Source organism: Dunckerocampus dactyliophorus, chromosome 4 (genome assembly GCF_027744805.1).
Source record: "Dunckerocampus dactyliophorus isolate RoL2022-P2 chromosome 4, RoL_Ddac_1.1, whole genome shotgun sequence".
Taxonomy (NCBI): domain Eukaryota; kingdom Metazoa; phylum Chordata; class Actinopteri; order Syngnathiformes; family Syngnathidae; genus Dunckerocampus; species Dunckerocampus dactyliophorus.
The window spans coordinates 14728451-14744851 of NC_072822.1; the positions used below are offsets into that span (position 1 = coordinate 14728451).

The window sequence follows — 16401 nt, forward strand, 5'->3', positions numbered from 1 at the left end:
ACGCTCACATTCACACACACATATGGACAATTTAGAGACTCCAATTAACTAGAAACACACGTGTACTGATTCTGCAAATGTTACTAATGCAAATGCATAAATAATCTGGCAAGTGCTGCAATGCAGTTGTGGAGATCCGTGGTGGCCAACGGTAGGCACCCCACTGGTCATCTAGACATTTCAGGTATCCTCATATTACCACCCCTATGTGGCCAGCCCATTGAAAAATGTCTGGTTCCGCCACTGCTGCAATGTAAAAAATACATGGAATCCTTTGAAAGTGAACAGATTTTGTTTATTGTTGATATTTTAAAAGCAACACAAACTGCAATTGCGACCTTTTCCGTTATTAAGATATTCATATCATTTTTGGCATACATTTCTCCACATATTTTCACACTTAAGGACCTCGGAAAAGCTACTTTCAGCAATGACTTAGCAGGCCCAATATTCACAATAATACACACAACTTTATTGTCCACATACATTTGATTACCTCCAATGAAGAGGATGGACATTACTTACAAGAGTGATACATTCACATTTTTCCTCACCAAACATTTGAATATTGCCATCGTTTTCCGCAGAAAGAATTCAAACAAACAAAAACAAAACAAAAAATCACACAAAACAGATTTTCTCCATGCAAGTTTAATACACACACATACAGAGGGTAGTAAGGGAGATAGATGAAGCCAAGGACACACAATGATGCACAACATGGACATATAGCAGTGGACACACAACCCAACCAAGGCTGCTTATACACATTTATTCCAGGTGCTCCCTAATATCAGCTTTGATTATGTACAATATTTACAGTCTGGAATGCACACACAATATACTGTAGTTGTATGCATACACATGCGTGCTTACACTCACACACACACACTTGGAAGATACAGCATGGTACCTATAAGAAAGTCTTCCAATACCTCAAGCGTAATATACAGTACAATTTCTCTCCAACAGGTTGATCATCATATTAACCCGTCTTGTTATTTATTTATGTATGTATTTAATTATCATTGACGCTTGTCTTTTTGTGCATGTAATGTGTTGGATCCATTGGGGAAAGAAAACACTGCTTTCTATATCAGTGCAAGTTTGTGTCACATACATAAATTAGATGAATATTTAAAGTACAGTATGTCACAGCAACAATTTTCATGTGTAACCACTATTACAAAATCCTATTTGGAACTAAACATATTTGTTTTGTCAATTATTATTGACTAGACAACTGCAGTGAAAGGTCAACGACCAGACAGAAGCTGCACACAATGTCTAGATATGGACAATGTTGTACACACAATGTTGTACAATGGCCCCATGTCTATGAGAAAATAACAAATAAAAATATATATATATTTTTTACATTATTTTAAAACGACAGGAGGATTAAATATTAGGGGTGTCACGAGATCTCGCGAGATTAAAACTTTACGAGATTTCTCGTTTTGAGAAAAACTGTCGCACAAGAAAAGGGTAGCCAGAAGCCAATTACACTGTGACATTGCTACTATGAATGATAATAAATGTAATATGAAAGTGGAAGTGTGCTAGGCATTATCGGAACCGTACATTAAGTGCTTTCCATACACCTACCTTGGTGTTCCCAGCGTCAGCGAGTGACGTGTGGATATTTTTTCATTAAACAGCTGCGGAGCGTGTTAATATCCAAGCAGAAGCTGTAGTAATTCTACAGCTTCTACAGCGTACGAGACACGCCCCTCGTTCTTGGCAGCCCCTCGTCTTGCTGGCAAAACACACGAGTATCCAAAGTGTGGCACTGGGACCATCTGTGGAACTTGGCTCATTGCAGAAATAAAATAAGTATGACTTGCCTGTCATCTCACAAACGCCAATTCAGAAACTTTGGAGACAGATCACATGTAAAAGACAATACTGCATTATAGTTTATAGTATATATTATATTTTATATTATAAATATACTATAGAATATAGTATTTATTATTATTATATATTATCATAACCGTGGTTTATTTGGTCTCAAAAAATGTAGACAATAATATAATTTTGCATCAATTTGTGAGACAATAAACATTTCAAAACACACCTGCATGGTTTTGTGACTCAGTCAAGTTTGTCCATTCATATTTTTTCATTGTAGTTCATGTTAAAATCTTGTCTCGTCTCGTCCTCGTGGACCCGATCTCGTGTATCGTCTCATCTCGTGAGTTGGGTGTCTGGTGACACCCCTAATAAATATCAATATAGCCATATTATTAATATGATCTTAATAGAGCTATTTACTTGCATTGTTGTTGCATTTTTGTTTCATTTTGCATTAGTACATTAATTTCAGTGTTATGACACATAACCATTAAGCTCAGTGATGTCAATTGTTACTTTAATCTCCGACAATTATTTCAACAAAAACTAAATATTTTATCTGTGTAATTAGCAAAAAGAATTGGAATTGATTACCAATACAGTTTTTAACATATGTTCATATATATATATATATTCGATTTTGAATGACACTACCAATTTAGATTCCTCTTGTTGTAACCTCAGGACAACACAATGGGCAGCAGCTCCAGCTCAGGAGAGGCACATTAAAAAAGGCCATTTGTATCTAGGTTTTTTCCCCCAAAAAAGGAAGCAGCATGGCATGTCATTATCAAAGTCACAGCCGTAGGCAAGCAAAAAACAAAGCAAACCCAGAAAAGACGCTCTGAGAGTTTTTTTTAGTATAGTTAAACAATAATGGTTTGGATTCAATTAATTGTGCCATCATAGCAATGCCACAATGAACTTGCTTTTCCACTTGAGTGAATTAAGTTGTCAGATTCAACATGAATATATTGTTAGTACAAGAAAATACAGCTGTATGGCACTTTGCATTTTTAGTTAATGCAAAAGGCCTTTGCATTTTTTGCATCCACTTTGCAGAGGTTGCAAGCAAAGTTGGGCACAGTCCAAGCTGAAAGTGTGTGAATGTGAGAGCTTTCATATGTTTTTTGTGTTGCACCTGTCTGCTTCCTGACTGACCAACTGCAAAATGTTGTATTTGTGGGAAAACCAGCTGCCGTGCATCTGTGTTGTGCGTCCGCTCCGTGTGATCATCTATTCCCTCCGTTATTGCACAGCAGGCTGGCTGAGCTCATTACAGCTTGTTTTGCACTTTTCTCCCCATCTGGCTCCTCTTAATAAGACTATCAATATTAAAAGCCTTGAGTTTAATCGATGTGATGACACCACCGAAGATGCAGCTGGAATCCCACCTTGAATGTAATGAAACAACATTTTTATAGGAAACCTTCAATGTTTTGTAAAATGTCCACACAAAACATGCACACTTACTAACTTGCAAGGAATCTTGGACTGCTGACTGGTGCGATTAAGTTGCCTTTAAGCTAAATATGATTAATACACTTAAGATATGTATGACCCAAGCCATTTGCATTCCTTTCTCCGCGCTCTCTTGTCTTCTTTAGGTTGTACTGCTGGTGTTACATGAGGACATTGGCCCTGGTATCAGGCAAGCGAAGGCCCACCAGACCTCCTGTCACCAGCACCGAGGACGCCATTAGGATGGGTATTGCCTTTGTGATGCCAACCAGAGAACCAAAAATCAGGTTCCCCAAGACTGCAGCCATCTTACACAATGCATTGCAGAATCCAAACCCTGTTCCTCTGTGAACAGAATATATAAAAAACAAGAGCAGTGAATGAAAGAAACAATTTCCTGAATCACCTTAAAAAAACTGTACTTTTTTTTAAATTTTGAAAATCATTCACAATTCTTATGTGAATCATGAACACGTCTTTCTCTTTTCTGTGCGTTCTAAATATATAAAAACAGCTAAAATGAGGCAGCTAAGAATGCACATAATGGGAAGCACCTATTCCGCCTCTAAAAACTTTTGAAAAAAACCTCCAAAAACAACGCTCCACTTACAGTACATAATGTGACCTGCATATTACCCAAATTACAGCAACATTGTTATTAGTGTTATTAACATTACGCCGAAGAACTACGTTACTGGCGTAGTGACAACTCACCACACTACACCAGCGAGCTACTAGCTGTCTAGCGACTAGCTTCACCACACACTCGCTCACAGCGCGTGAGCGCCGCACTCACAATGCCTCAGGCCACTATAGAAAGGTAACGCTACATATTGGAGCTGCTGCCACTCCTGCTGTGTTTTTGTCATTAGTTTGGAAAAGTTAACACTAGGTGTAGCGTTAACTGTGAAATCAAGAAATTCCGATAATGCTAATAAGAACCAAAATACTGTAATTATTACATGTTATCATGAATGTACCTGTTACTACATGGTCACAGCATGTAAATGAAACAATAAAACGTTGTTGGAGGTTTTTGGAGGTGCTTTGATAGCTAGCTTTGTAGACGGCGTAGGTGTGTCCCATTACGTGCATTAATTACCTACCTCTTTTTAGCTGTTTTTATATCTTTAGAATGCACAGAAAAGCAAAATACATACGTTCATGTCTCACATAAGGATTGTGGATGATGGGCAAAATTCCAGAAAAGTGCAGTTTTCCTTTAACTACTAAACTCACAACGTCGTCACTGAATATAGTGGATTGGTTAATGTGCAAGGAACACATCAATTTAATCTTCACTTACACAAGCCATCATGTGACTGATAACGAAAAATCAATAGCAATCAGTGACTGAGGTTTGAAGACAATCCACTGAACATTGCAACTATAAGAACAGCAAAATGAACAAAAACAAATAAAAGTCGATTTACTACCACATTTAGTAGTAAGCCAATTTGCATGTAAATTGGAGCAATGCTAGCACTTCCTTATGTCTTTGGGAGGAGCTTAGCCTAGATTAGGTTCATGTGACACCATTCCAATGTTTTGCTCCCATGTGGCCCAATTGGGATATCAGTGATGCCAGTGTCAATGATTGAAGTGGATATCCTCAGATCAGAATGACACCTCTCTCAAATGTAGATAAAAATACATTATGAACCTGCTGTCATCCAAATACTCTGATCCATTGCTTATACTGTACAGTACATACATGCCAAACCTACCCAAACGACACACGTGCAATTAATAAAATAGCAGAAAAATATATAAAAACATTAAAAGCATCAATGTCACCTTCTTATCGCACTTTTGAGATATGGGTCATTCTCCTGAAAGGGGTACCCAAAGCGTGACATAGCAAGCAAAAATTGAAGTTGTTATTTTCTAACCAATTTGCATATAAAAGCATCACTTGTTCTGTTTCAGTTTATGAAGAAAATATCACATTTTGGTATATTTCACGGGAGCAGGGCACTGTTTACTGAAATCTCAATTGTAACATTTGCAGAAAGATGCTCTGATTTATTTACTTATTATGTTATATAAATACTTTGTATGAGTAAATAAATGAGTTTTAAGTCAAAGATTTTGAAAAATGTTTTTGACATTTTAACATGCGCCTCAGTGTGATTAACAAGTGTTTCATGGTTTCTTTAATTTTTCTGTGCATACACATAAACAGTAATGAAAAAATGATATTGTGCGCGCTCAGTTAATTAAAATTTCTTATGCTGAGGCTTTTTCTGTGAAGTTTTTTTTTTTCACAGCTTATCATTTTCGGTGTTGTTGGGCTGACGTATGTGAAATATATTTCACGTAACACAGAGCCAGTGTATGGACCCTGCTTCAAACTCTGTGCGAGACTCAACACTGTGTTCTTCAAAGCACTGTTAGTTAACACAAGAGTAACAGTTAGTTACACAAGAGGAACACACTAAAAAGCGGTCTAAATATGGTACATTAAAGGTGACCATATAAGCAAAACAACAGCCAGTGACATACAGTAATGCAGAGGTTACCTGCATTCAAACCTATGGGGAAGAGGCAGTGAAGGCAAATTAAACAAATATTACAGTCAATATTCATATTTTTCTGTTATTACTTCTGTGTTGTAATGCAGTAATTCTCAAATGGTGGATTGTGACCCACTTTTGGGTTTTTCAGTATTGAAAGCAATGAGCTAACAACACAGCACAAACGAGGTCACCAACTAAATCGCAGCGTGAACAAAATCAGCACAAGTCAACACAACTGCACCACTCAAACTATCGTTGTATCAAAATATCGCTTACACACTAACATACTGAACATGCAAAACTACAGTCTACCCGCATCACAACCTGCAATGCATGCTGGGTAGCCTTGTGGTAGCACGTTACACAGTGGCCCATTTTGTACTACTTCAAATTTTATTAATTTTCCTTTCTTTGTTGGGTCTAAATCGACTTATTTGAAAATACATTGTAAAAAAAAAAGGCATCACATGACTGTAATTGAAAATTGTGATTCTTATGATGCTAAAAATGCATATCTTTCAAATATGATGACACAGATATTGACTTGTTTGATGCCTCAGTGATGTGCATTATGTGATGCTAGGTGGGTGTACTAAGTAAATAATTGATGAATTTGGTAGACAAAAAAAGGCACTACTCAAATGTCATTGTAACGACTACCCAAATGTTGGAAATATGAGAACACCGGAGAGACCACTGGTATGTAACAACTGTATTGTTGCTTCTAAGATACAACTGTGTTTAGTCTGAGGAGAAACCTAACACGTAAGCTCCTGTAAATAGTTGAGATGTGAAATAAAACTCAAGAAACTCTGCTAGAGTTAAGTTGATAAATCATCATCTGTATTTTATTTATGACTGACAACATTTAAATTGTACACTTCCGTACTCTATTTCCCAAGCAGCTCTCACCTCAGTGTGGCCATCCTCTTTATGCTATTGTGTGGTCACTGGTCAGATAATGGGCCGATATCAGCATCAACAAAAAAAAACAATATCGGATTATACCGGCCTGTATTTCAAATCTTAACACTCCAATACAAGAAGTCAATTCCAGGCTCTGCAACAGCACATCTGGACAGCAAGGACCGGATTCAGCCCATGTGATCACAACAACAGTGTTTGCTAGCGTGCTAACAAATTAGCAAGGAGCAGGAAGGATGTCAGACATGTGGAAGTCAAAAGACGTTTCAGCTGAGTGCAAAACTTGTCATACACAACTTTGCCTGTGGTTGCACAGAACTGGGGACGTCTAGTACGACCGACCTCATTGCGCATATGAAGCGGCATCATGCGGGAAACCCCCACAGGATGGCAAAAAGTAATTCGCTTTCACAGAAAAGAGTGAGCCCCTGTCAGTGGTGAGTAATGTCGGGTTTAAACGTTTCACTGAGCACCTCAAACCTGGCTATATTGTGTCTAGCTGCCACAACAATGTGGATGAAACTATACACCACATGGGTGAGTTTATTCAATATCTACTGTTGCTGACTATTGTTCCCTGAGTAATATCACTGGATCAAGCCTTTTCTAGCATTCCATACTACAAAATAAGTCATAAAAGTATGAATATTTCATGTTGATATCGGTATCGGCCGATATTCATGGCTGCAATATCAGTGTCGTATTGGAAGTGAAAAATTCCTATTAAAAAAAATTGAAACTAATTCATTAGAGCATAAATAGCTGGTATTGTAGGTATCGATTTTGAAGTATCGATACACACATCACTAACAAAAACTGAATAAGATCAGTTAGACTTCTGACCAGGGCATATGTAGCTTATGCCAGATACTCAATTACAATAGGACTTGTGTGTAGATTGGCCGCCTCACCTTCTGGCAGTCGGGAAGGATTCAGTTGTGACTACGTCCAGGGAGTTCCAGGCAGAGATACTCAGGCCGTTGTAAAGGCACAGCATGAAAATCATCATAGACTCACTGGTACCAAACCACAAGAAGAAGCAGCTGATGCCAGACAACACCATAGAGCCACCTGGTGGACAAAGGCACAAAAGCCAGGTGAGACGAGTGCAAGTGATATTCATGAAGGCAGGGGTTTACAAAGTGTAAGGCGGGCATTGCAGCTTGAGAAAAATAAAAACATTTCTCCTAAATTACTATGCTAACCTCAGTCATGTTCAAAGGCAAAATAAATTGATTTTTAGTTGTTAAGGTGAGAGAGCAAACAGTCTGGAGTGAGCAGAAACACAACAATATATGCTCCAGAAAATACATTTATCAGAGGGTATTATATCCTCTGAGTTCATTCTCTGATTAACTGACACAACTTAATAAGTCACTTGTTTTCAAAACTCTTCCTCACTTTCTATGATGAATGTCTAATAGCAGGAAAACACAAACACGAGTACTGGCTAGAAGTCCTACCTAACATAGACAGACGGCCCGTTTTATCCATGAGAAGAGCGGACACGATGTTCCCAGGCAGAACTGCCAGGGTTCCCAAGAAGTTGATGAAGTAAACCCAGTAGGCGCTGTAATCATCATCAAAAGTCATCTGGCATCCTGTCTTGTTGTGTGTGAATGTGCTGTTGACCACCTCGGTACCATCAATCAGCTTGGAGTCATCAATGTCTGTCCAAACAATACAACACATCCCAGTTTATCAAACCACCGTTGCACTCAGAGACCATGAATAGAGAGGATCAGCTCACCTGTGTTAAAGAAGAACGCATCGATGAAAGTGCAATTATGGAAATAGGAGCCCACCGACGTGACATCATCAAAGTAGCAGTGACGAAAGGTTGAGTCGATAAAGGTGACAGATTTTAGCTTCATGCTGATGAATCTGAGGAGTGAGAGTAAGGGACATCGTGTGTTCTATGTATGGACACCACACAGTCCAACATCCCCTTCTGGCCTTGTGCCAGAGTTCTAGACCACCATTCAATCTGGTGTTGTAGCTATAGTGTGATAATTATTTCGCTTTATTAGAATATAATCGGGAAACAAGAAATGTGCATAACTGCATATTGCCCAATTTAAATGGCCTACCGATCGTTGATAAAAAGGCCATTTTTGTGTATCTGGTTCTCCAGTGTGAAGTTGAAGGTGAAGTCTGCGATGCGTTCGTTGCTGTGCATTTGGACTTTGGAGGCATATTCGTCCGCCTGGAGGTGTTTGATGACATCAGGAAACCAGACAGACAGACCATAATACCTGCAACCAACAAAATATGTATACTGTAGAAACATACTGCCAGTTCCAGCGTGTTTTATTCCCCAACAGCCTTCAGTTCAGTACCGTCTCAGGTCCAACTGGGGAATATTGATCCCAAGAGTGTGATCGATCTTCTGCATCTTCTCAGAGCAGCGAGTTCAAAATGACAGAAATGCAATGTTTCCACATTGCTATAGTGCTATTATCCGACCTATGAAAATGCACTTGATACAGCACAAATGACATTACAGTGCTCACCCAAACGACAGCGTGAGCCACACTACGGCGAGTCGTATCATGTTTTCTCGCATCGGGTAGTTGAAACACTTCATGAGATTCAGATAGATCTGAAGAGAAACACAAACACAGTAGCACAGAGTGTAATCCAATCACAAATCTAATGTGGGACATACACACACCTAATACTAATACCTAATACTGTGGGTGCAGAAGTATTTGGACCATGCGGATAAATAAATGTTTTTTCGTCCAAACACTATTGAGCCCTGAAAGTTTGCATATTCTGCATATAATGTAATCAAAATTGAAAGTCTATGCTTCAATCACATCTTGACTGTTTTGTTTCAAATTCATTATGGTGGTGTATAAAGGCAAAACGCTGTCACTGTCCAGATACTTGTGGACATTACTGTATTGTTGAAAAGAAACAGGTGAGGGAAAAAACACACCCCATGGATTTCGGCCTTCATCCGGAAGATAGCTTTGGAAACTGGATTTCCAGACTCTGACTCCATTTCAACCAATTCATCAAGCTGCTTTGGGATCTTTATCCTGTTCACCTGTGAAAGAAAGTCATGACAGGAAGAGGCAGTCTCTTTAAAATTATTATGATGATTGCATATGGCCTTCTCTTAATTTTTTTTTTCATCATATCAAGATTCACAATTATTCATTAAATGATATGTTATATATATGATATGAGCTGTCAATTTAATCAGATTAATCACTGTTTTCAAATTAATTAATCATGATTAATCACCATTTGGAACTATGTGTGAAATGTGCCCATTTGTACTGTATTTTAATGAAAGAAAGATCAATGAGAGGACATGATTATATACGGTATATTTGTGTGAATTAACAGCTCCAAATGAACTAAAAGATAGCACACACGTCTGAAAATCTATTAACCTAACGCTAGTCTCTTTAATAGTAGTAGAATCTTTAAATCACACTTTAATCGGGGTTACGTTCAATGACACCACGTTATTTGAGTTGAATTCTGCTTTTGAGTGTATGTTCTGGGATTTCCGAGCATACTTCAATGCAGCAAATGAAAATAGATAGACACAGTATTGTTCATCATTTTGTATGTGTTATATGAGCAAATAAGTGAGTTTATATTTATATGTTATATATGTCAGCCCGGGAGAAGGTCTGTTTACTGCTTCCACTGGAATTGTTCCAGGCTAGTGCTGCTTCAGATGATGTAGTGGAGAGGTTTCTAGTTTGGAGTTGATTAGAGATGATGTATTCGAAGCTACAGGGTTAACTGGGTTTCTTGCTTTAGTATTAATAGCATTCAGTCTCCATTCCGGAATGCCACGTTATATTGTGTTTTTGTATATTATTGATGATATTAAGAGGAACGATTGGCTTGCTTAAGTCCAAACTGAAGGCGCAGGTAAAAAATGCACGGCCACCACTGGAGGATCTTACTACATCTGTGCCCTTCGAGTCAGAGGAAAATCTGGATCGAGATGAACTCTTTTCAACAAATACTTTTTTGATTGTATCTGTTTAGTGATTTTATAGCTGACAAATAATACAGTAATTGTGATGATTCCTCATTTTCCCTGATGCAACATGAAAATAACACTAAAGATGACATCCTCAATGCACTAACTACTTAACATGCGGTTCAAGCTGCAAATAAGCCTGAATGACAGAGAACAGCTTTGAGAAACATCATCAAGCAGATGTGATCCCGCTAAGGGAGCCAGAGTGTGTTAAAACGTGTCCTAGTAGTGGCAAGAAAATAAGCCTCTTTGCTTCCTTTCAACCGTCAACAAAGCAAAGGAAGAGCAGCACCAGGCAGAAATAAAACTCACGCTGAAGACTTTCTCTGGCTGCCCACGTGCTCTCATGTTGGTGTCGTGGATTTGTTTGAGGATCATCCAGGCTTCGTCATGCTTCCCCACCTGACAGCGGGCAAAGAGAAAAACATTTGTGGCATCAGCAACAGCCTACTTAGCGGCAGCAACAGTTTCCTTTGTACAATTGAGTAGACTGCGCGTAGTGGATACACACATGACATTACAGTAGACACACATGCACAAACTCTAATATCTTGGTTAGCTTATTTAGAGACATGACACAAAATATTTGAAACAGCTCTCACTATGATGCAGTACAAGCACAATAATGTGTTGAATGATACCTCTCTGACAATGTCAATCAAAACTATTAACAGGTGAACTTTCTGCATGTTGTGGCAATACATTATTTCCACTGCATTATCACTGCTTTATGTGAGTTTATATCATTTTGTGTGTAACCTACAGTACTTGTCTGCACTAATAAGTGCATTGCATTGCATGTCACGGGAATGTGAACGCTGACACAGTGAGGTAATTTGTGAAAATAATGCAACACAATGCAGATACAGAGGCTGACAAAACGTGCAGTAAGCAACAATTTCAAGCCCGAGTATATTGTAAACATTTTGGAAAAAAAAAATTACCTCGAGGTAAAATCTGGGGCTTTCAGGCATGAAGGTAAGTGCGACCACAGCGCACACACAAGGCAGGGCACAGACGACCACAAACACCCTCCAACTGTGGAACTGGTACGCTGAGCCCATGCTGAAACTCCATCCTGCAAACAAGAGAAGTGCCATTTGGGTTAGGTTGATATCTGTCATAGATTCACAGATAGCGGTGGTTATGAATGACTATGAATTGTGTCCTTCGAGTGTATGCAACATTTCATTCAGCTCATGTCTCAATGACACATTAAAAAAGATATTACAAAATTCCACCACACACCGATCTATACATACCACTACTACAGCACAAGTGCTGCATATTGTATGTGGCTTCAAGGTTATGTCACACTTTAATGTGTAGCTTTTGTGTATGTTTGGATCACTGTACCCCCTTTGCACTAATGCACAGAAAAAAATGTTTTTAACCTAAATAATCCATTGGCTGCAGAAGAAACGCAGTCTGGTGGGTTTCTTTTTTTGAGCCACTATTTGTGTATGGTGTGGAGAGGTGTTATATTTAATATTTTGGTTACTGTATTTAACTATTTACTGCACATCTTGGTACTGCACAATATAGTGCGGTTTTATAACCACAATAATAAACATTGTGAACTGAATACATGTCTGACAGCATTATATTTGCAAAGGCAGAATTGTATTGGATCTCATTTAACAAATCATTCCAGTGAGTGCATACATGAATATAAAGGACACTGATAATTGTGTACCATGACAAAATGATGTAGTAATAGAAACTGTATGCTATGTGTTAACATCATTGCAAGCACACGGGGGCCATAAATGAAGTGTGAGCTCAAATGTAGATGAATGTGTAACATTAGAGATGAATGCTTTTGCTGAGGGAGCAGAGGGAAATGCACTGTGATGGGTTAATTGAATGTGTAGGAAAGGAATTGAGTGCTTTCGCTAAGTTAAATCTTACTGCACCTGATCTTGGCCCTCAAGCATTTACTTACACTCATTAATCATTGTAACACACACTCATGTGTGCACATACACTTAGGGGAGACACAAAACGTGCACTGAGAAATGAAAAATAGAATAGAAACTAAAATTATATGGAAAAAAATTCAAACACACCTTCTTTGCAAAAAGTACAAAAAATAAACATAAATGGTTCCACACAATTGAATTTTTTGTTGCTTAATAATGATGACTAGGATAATGGGACGTTTGTTTTTTTTTCAACCAACAAATCCAATTGCATGGAACAAGTTGACAGTAATACGTAATTATTAATATGTCAAATATATTTTGTTGTACAGTTTTAAACAAAATCTTCTTCGGTGCGGGGCGTAAATTGTGTATAAAAGACAAGCCACAACACACCGTGAATAACAGAATACACACACAATTTGTGCTGTCGCTGACTTCAGTTGGTTGAGGAAAAAAGAATGCTGCAGTGTCAGTCGTGACCTCCCACGTCTCTCGACAAATCGTGCCTCATGGAGATGCTTCTCCACGGGGAGCAGTGCCATTATCCATTACCAGGCGTAGGTGGCGGCAGTCAGGGAGCGTGGGGGGTTAACGCTAGTGTTTATGCCAGGAACTGTCTTCTGAGGATTAATCTCACAATATATTATCGTTTTTAATAACCAAGTTTAGTGTTCAAAATCTTCTAAAGCATCTTTACAAAAAATAATAAATATGGGCTCATTGTAATATACAGTAGACACATACTGTACAGTTTACCTCATCGATCTTTCAGTTGAAACAATAAACCATCATTTGGGAATGGATCTTTTTTTTAAAGCATTGTCTTTCGCTGCACACATTGACTCACCAGAGTAAATTGCCCCTCTTTCAGTCTGTTTTTATTTCTTGATTGTCTTTTCTGTGTGCAGTGTGTGAGTGATAGTGAGGAAATAGAGAAAAGGGAGGTGTTGTTAACCACTGATTGCCTACAAAAATGGAGCTTCGCTTCCTTCCCCCAGGGTTTGTTGTTCACTCACCCTATTGGAAATCTCATTACGGGGGATTATGAACATAATCGACTATGGATGGTGGACCAGCACAGCACTGTGACACTGCCACTACTACTATTACAACTACAAAGCCAGACAGACAAATAGATAGGGAGGTAGGTAGGTAGGTAGGTAGGTAGGTAGGTAGGTTGTTGGGTGGGTGGGTTGGTGGGTAGGTGGTCGGGTAGGTAGGTAGAGAGACAGACAGACAGATAGATAGATAAATATATAGACAGACACTGTGTGTTTTAATTTATATGACGTCATAGAGAAGTGATTGGCTGGTATGAGGCCACTTGGTGAAGAAACACACACACACATACACAAACACGCAGACACACGCAATCACAGTCAGTGACGTAACAGGTAGGACAAAGGATGGTCTGGTCATAAATCACCTCGAGCACAAGCTTTGTCCTGGTCAAGCAAGGAGAAAAACCTAATTATGCTTGATCAAGAAGAACACTTTGCCAAGATGGAGAGTGGAGAGAGAGAGAGAGGATGAGAGAGCAGGGGGGTAATAAAAAGAAGGGCAGAGTTAGACAAAGCCAGCAAAACAGAAAAGGAGAGACTGGGTTGAACATGCAAGGTTAAAAAAGTAGGGAAGGAAATATGGAGAAAATGAAATTAGAAAGCTCTTTCCCTTATTTAATGTCTTAGCATGGGTGATATGAAATACAGCGCAATAATAAAACTCATCTTCCACTCTCCCAGAGTGTCTGCTGTATGACATCCATGCATAATGTTAACCTCTTGTCTCCTTGCAGGAGCAAATCGATGCTATTAGGTGATTGATTCCGCAGGGAAACACACGTGTATCCTATAGTCAAGCATCAGTCTAGCTTGATGCTTTTGAGGCTCACATTAACGCTGTATTCGTTTCTTAACACACTGCAGTTAAAATCAATATTCATCCTACATTTGACTGTTCCAAGCAGGTGTGATACAGCTGGTAGACTCACCATAGTGAGGGATAATGGCCCAGGCCATGGCCGAAGCGTAGATCTCACCAATCATCCAAAACATACACAGCCAGCTGAGGTGTTCACCTCTTTTCTCCCTGGATAACACCTCTGCAAAGAAGGAGAAAACGATGGGCACAGCACCTCCTATCCTGCAAGAAGCACAGAAATATGGAAATTAGGCATATACAGTATATACAGTAGCTGCATGTGTTGTTACACAAATTTTTCTAGATTAATCTTTTGGCATGATAAGTTTGTTTCTTAATTAACGACCTGAGCTTGAACACATTTTCCATTGGCTTTTTGGATTGGCAACATGGACTTGGATGACAGCACAACATGACACATACACAATCCCTTATAACGTGTTGCTGACATAAAGGTTGCAATGGCGGTTTGGACAGCCTTTTTAATTAATCTAAATCAGGGGTCACCAACGCGGTGCCCGAGGGCACCAGGTAGCGCGCCATGAACACATGAGGCGCACATGAACACATGAAATAAGCTATGAAAATAAATGTTACAAAAATGAGTAGCTCTTGACCATTTTCATTTTGTAAAAGTAGCTCTCACAAGAAAAAAACCTTGGAGACCACTGAGCTAAACTAAAAGTACTGCGTTACCTCCAAAATTAGAATAAATGACTATTACATACAGGGCCCAAGTAACTAGGTATGGCCAATTTGTAGAAGAAAATATGGATTCATACACTCCATAACACCATTATTCCTAATATTTGCAAACAGAATCGGAGAATGACTCCATTGCAAACTGCAAGCACAAAAATAAACAAAATAGTTAAATTAATAACGGTCTGACAGTACCAATCTAAAGTGAGCATTATGATCTTTATAAATGCTGAATGTATCTTGTATTGGATCCATTAGATTGTACAGATGTAGCCAGTGTTGTAGCCTGTGAGGGTATTTTCTTAATAAAGGTGTTTATGTGGCTGTGCTTTGCAACAGCAAGAAAATATCTCTGTGAAGAACATTTGTGACGTATTTAAACTGTGAGAGTGAATTGGGCTTGAAGTGATCATTAAATGAAATTGATTCTCGCTCTGTGTCAACCAAAGCAGCATTAGGAGGTTAGAGACTAAAACAAATGGCCACTGAAACACTTTGTTTTGATACAAAGAAACATAGTCAGGAGATCTGGAAGACCTGGGTTCCACCCACATTCCAAAAAACATGCATGTTAGGTTAATTGGAGATTCTAAATTTCCCATAGGTATGAATGTGAGTGTGAATGATTGTTTGTCTATATGTGCCCTGCGATTACCTGGCGATCAGTCCTTTCGCCCAAAAAGTCAGCTGGGATAGGTTCCAGCATACCCCCACGACCCAAGTGAGGATAAGCGGCATAGAAAATGAATGTATGGATACTGTATGTGTGACGTAAACACAAGATGGACACATGCCTGGCTTGATTTGCACTAATCATTTTTGACTAATGGTTTGTGATCTTCAGTCTCAGCAGACTTACCCGAACCCGGCGGCGAGGCGGCAAACAAGGAAGAAGCCGTATCCCTGAACAAAAGATGACAGGAAGGCGAAGAAGCCGTTGGTGGACATGCAAATGAGGAGGCACTGTCTCCGGCCCACTTTGTCAGACATTCCTCCCCAAAAGAATGCGCCGAGCATCATCCCCAGGTAAACAATGCTCCCTGGAAATAGAAGATCAAATACATGATTTATTCTAGTT

The 16401-nt window shown here is 38.9% G+C and overlaps 1 protein-coding gene across 1 annotated transcript in view; it reads right to left on the reverse strand.

Annotated features, from left to right (window-relative positions):
* Nucleotides 1–289: 289 nt before the first annotated feature.
* The window catches only part of sv2ca (synaptic vesicle glycoprotein 2Ca), a 45818-nt gene continuing 29706 nt past the window's right edge, over nucleotides 290–16401 (reverse strand). Inside the window, exons 3-13 of the mRNA XM_054774735.1 lie at nucleotides 16183–16363; nucleotides 14692–14843; nucleotides 11721–11854; nucleotides 11089–11178; nucleotides 9706–9816; nucleotides 9275–9363; nucleotides 8852–9016; nucleotides 8512–8645; nucleotides 8225–8431; nucleotides 7673–7832; nucleotides 290–3663 (exon numbers count right to left, since the gene is read on the reverse strand). Of these exons, the coding sequence (XP_054630710.1) occupies nucleotides 3480–3663; nucleotides 7673–7832; nucleotides 8225–8431; nucleotides 8512–8645; nucleotides 8852–9016; nucleotides 9275–9363; nucleotides 9706–9816; nucleotides 11089–11178; nucleotides 11721–11854; nucleotides 14692–14843; nucleotides 16183–16363 (1607 nt within the window). The 3' untranslated portion in view covers nucleotides 290–3479. The remainder of the gene's footprint in view (nucleotides 3664–7672; nucleotides 7833–8224; nucleotides 8432–8511; nucleotides 8646–8851; nucleotides 9017–9274; nucleotides 9364–9705; nucleotides 9817–11088; nucleotides 11179–11720; nucleotides 11855–14691; nucleotides 14844–16182; nucleotides 16364–16401) is intronic.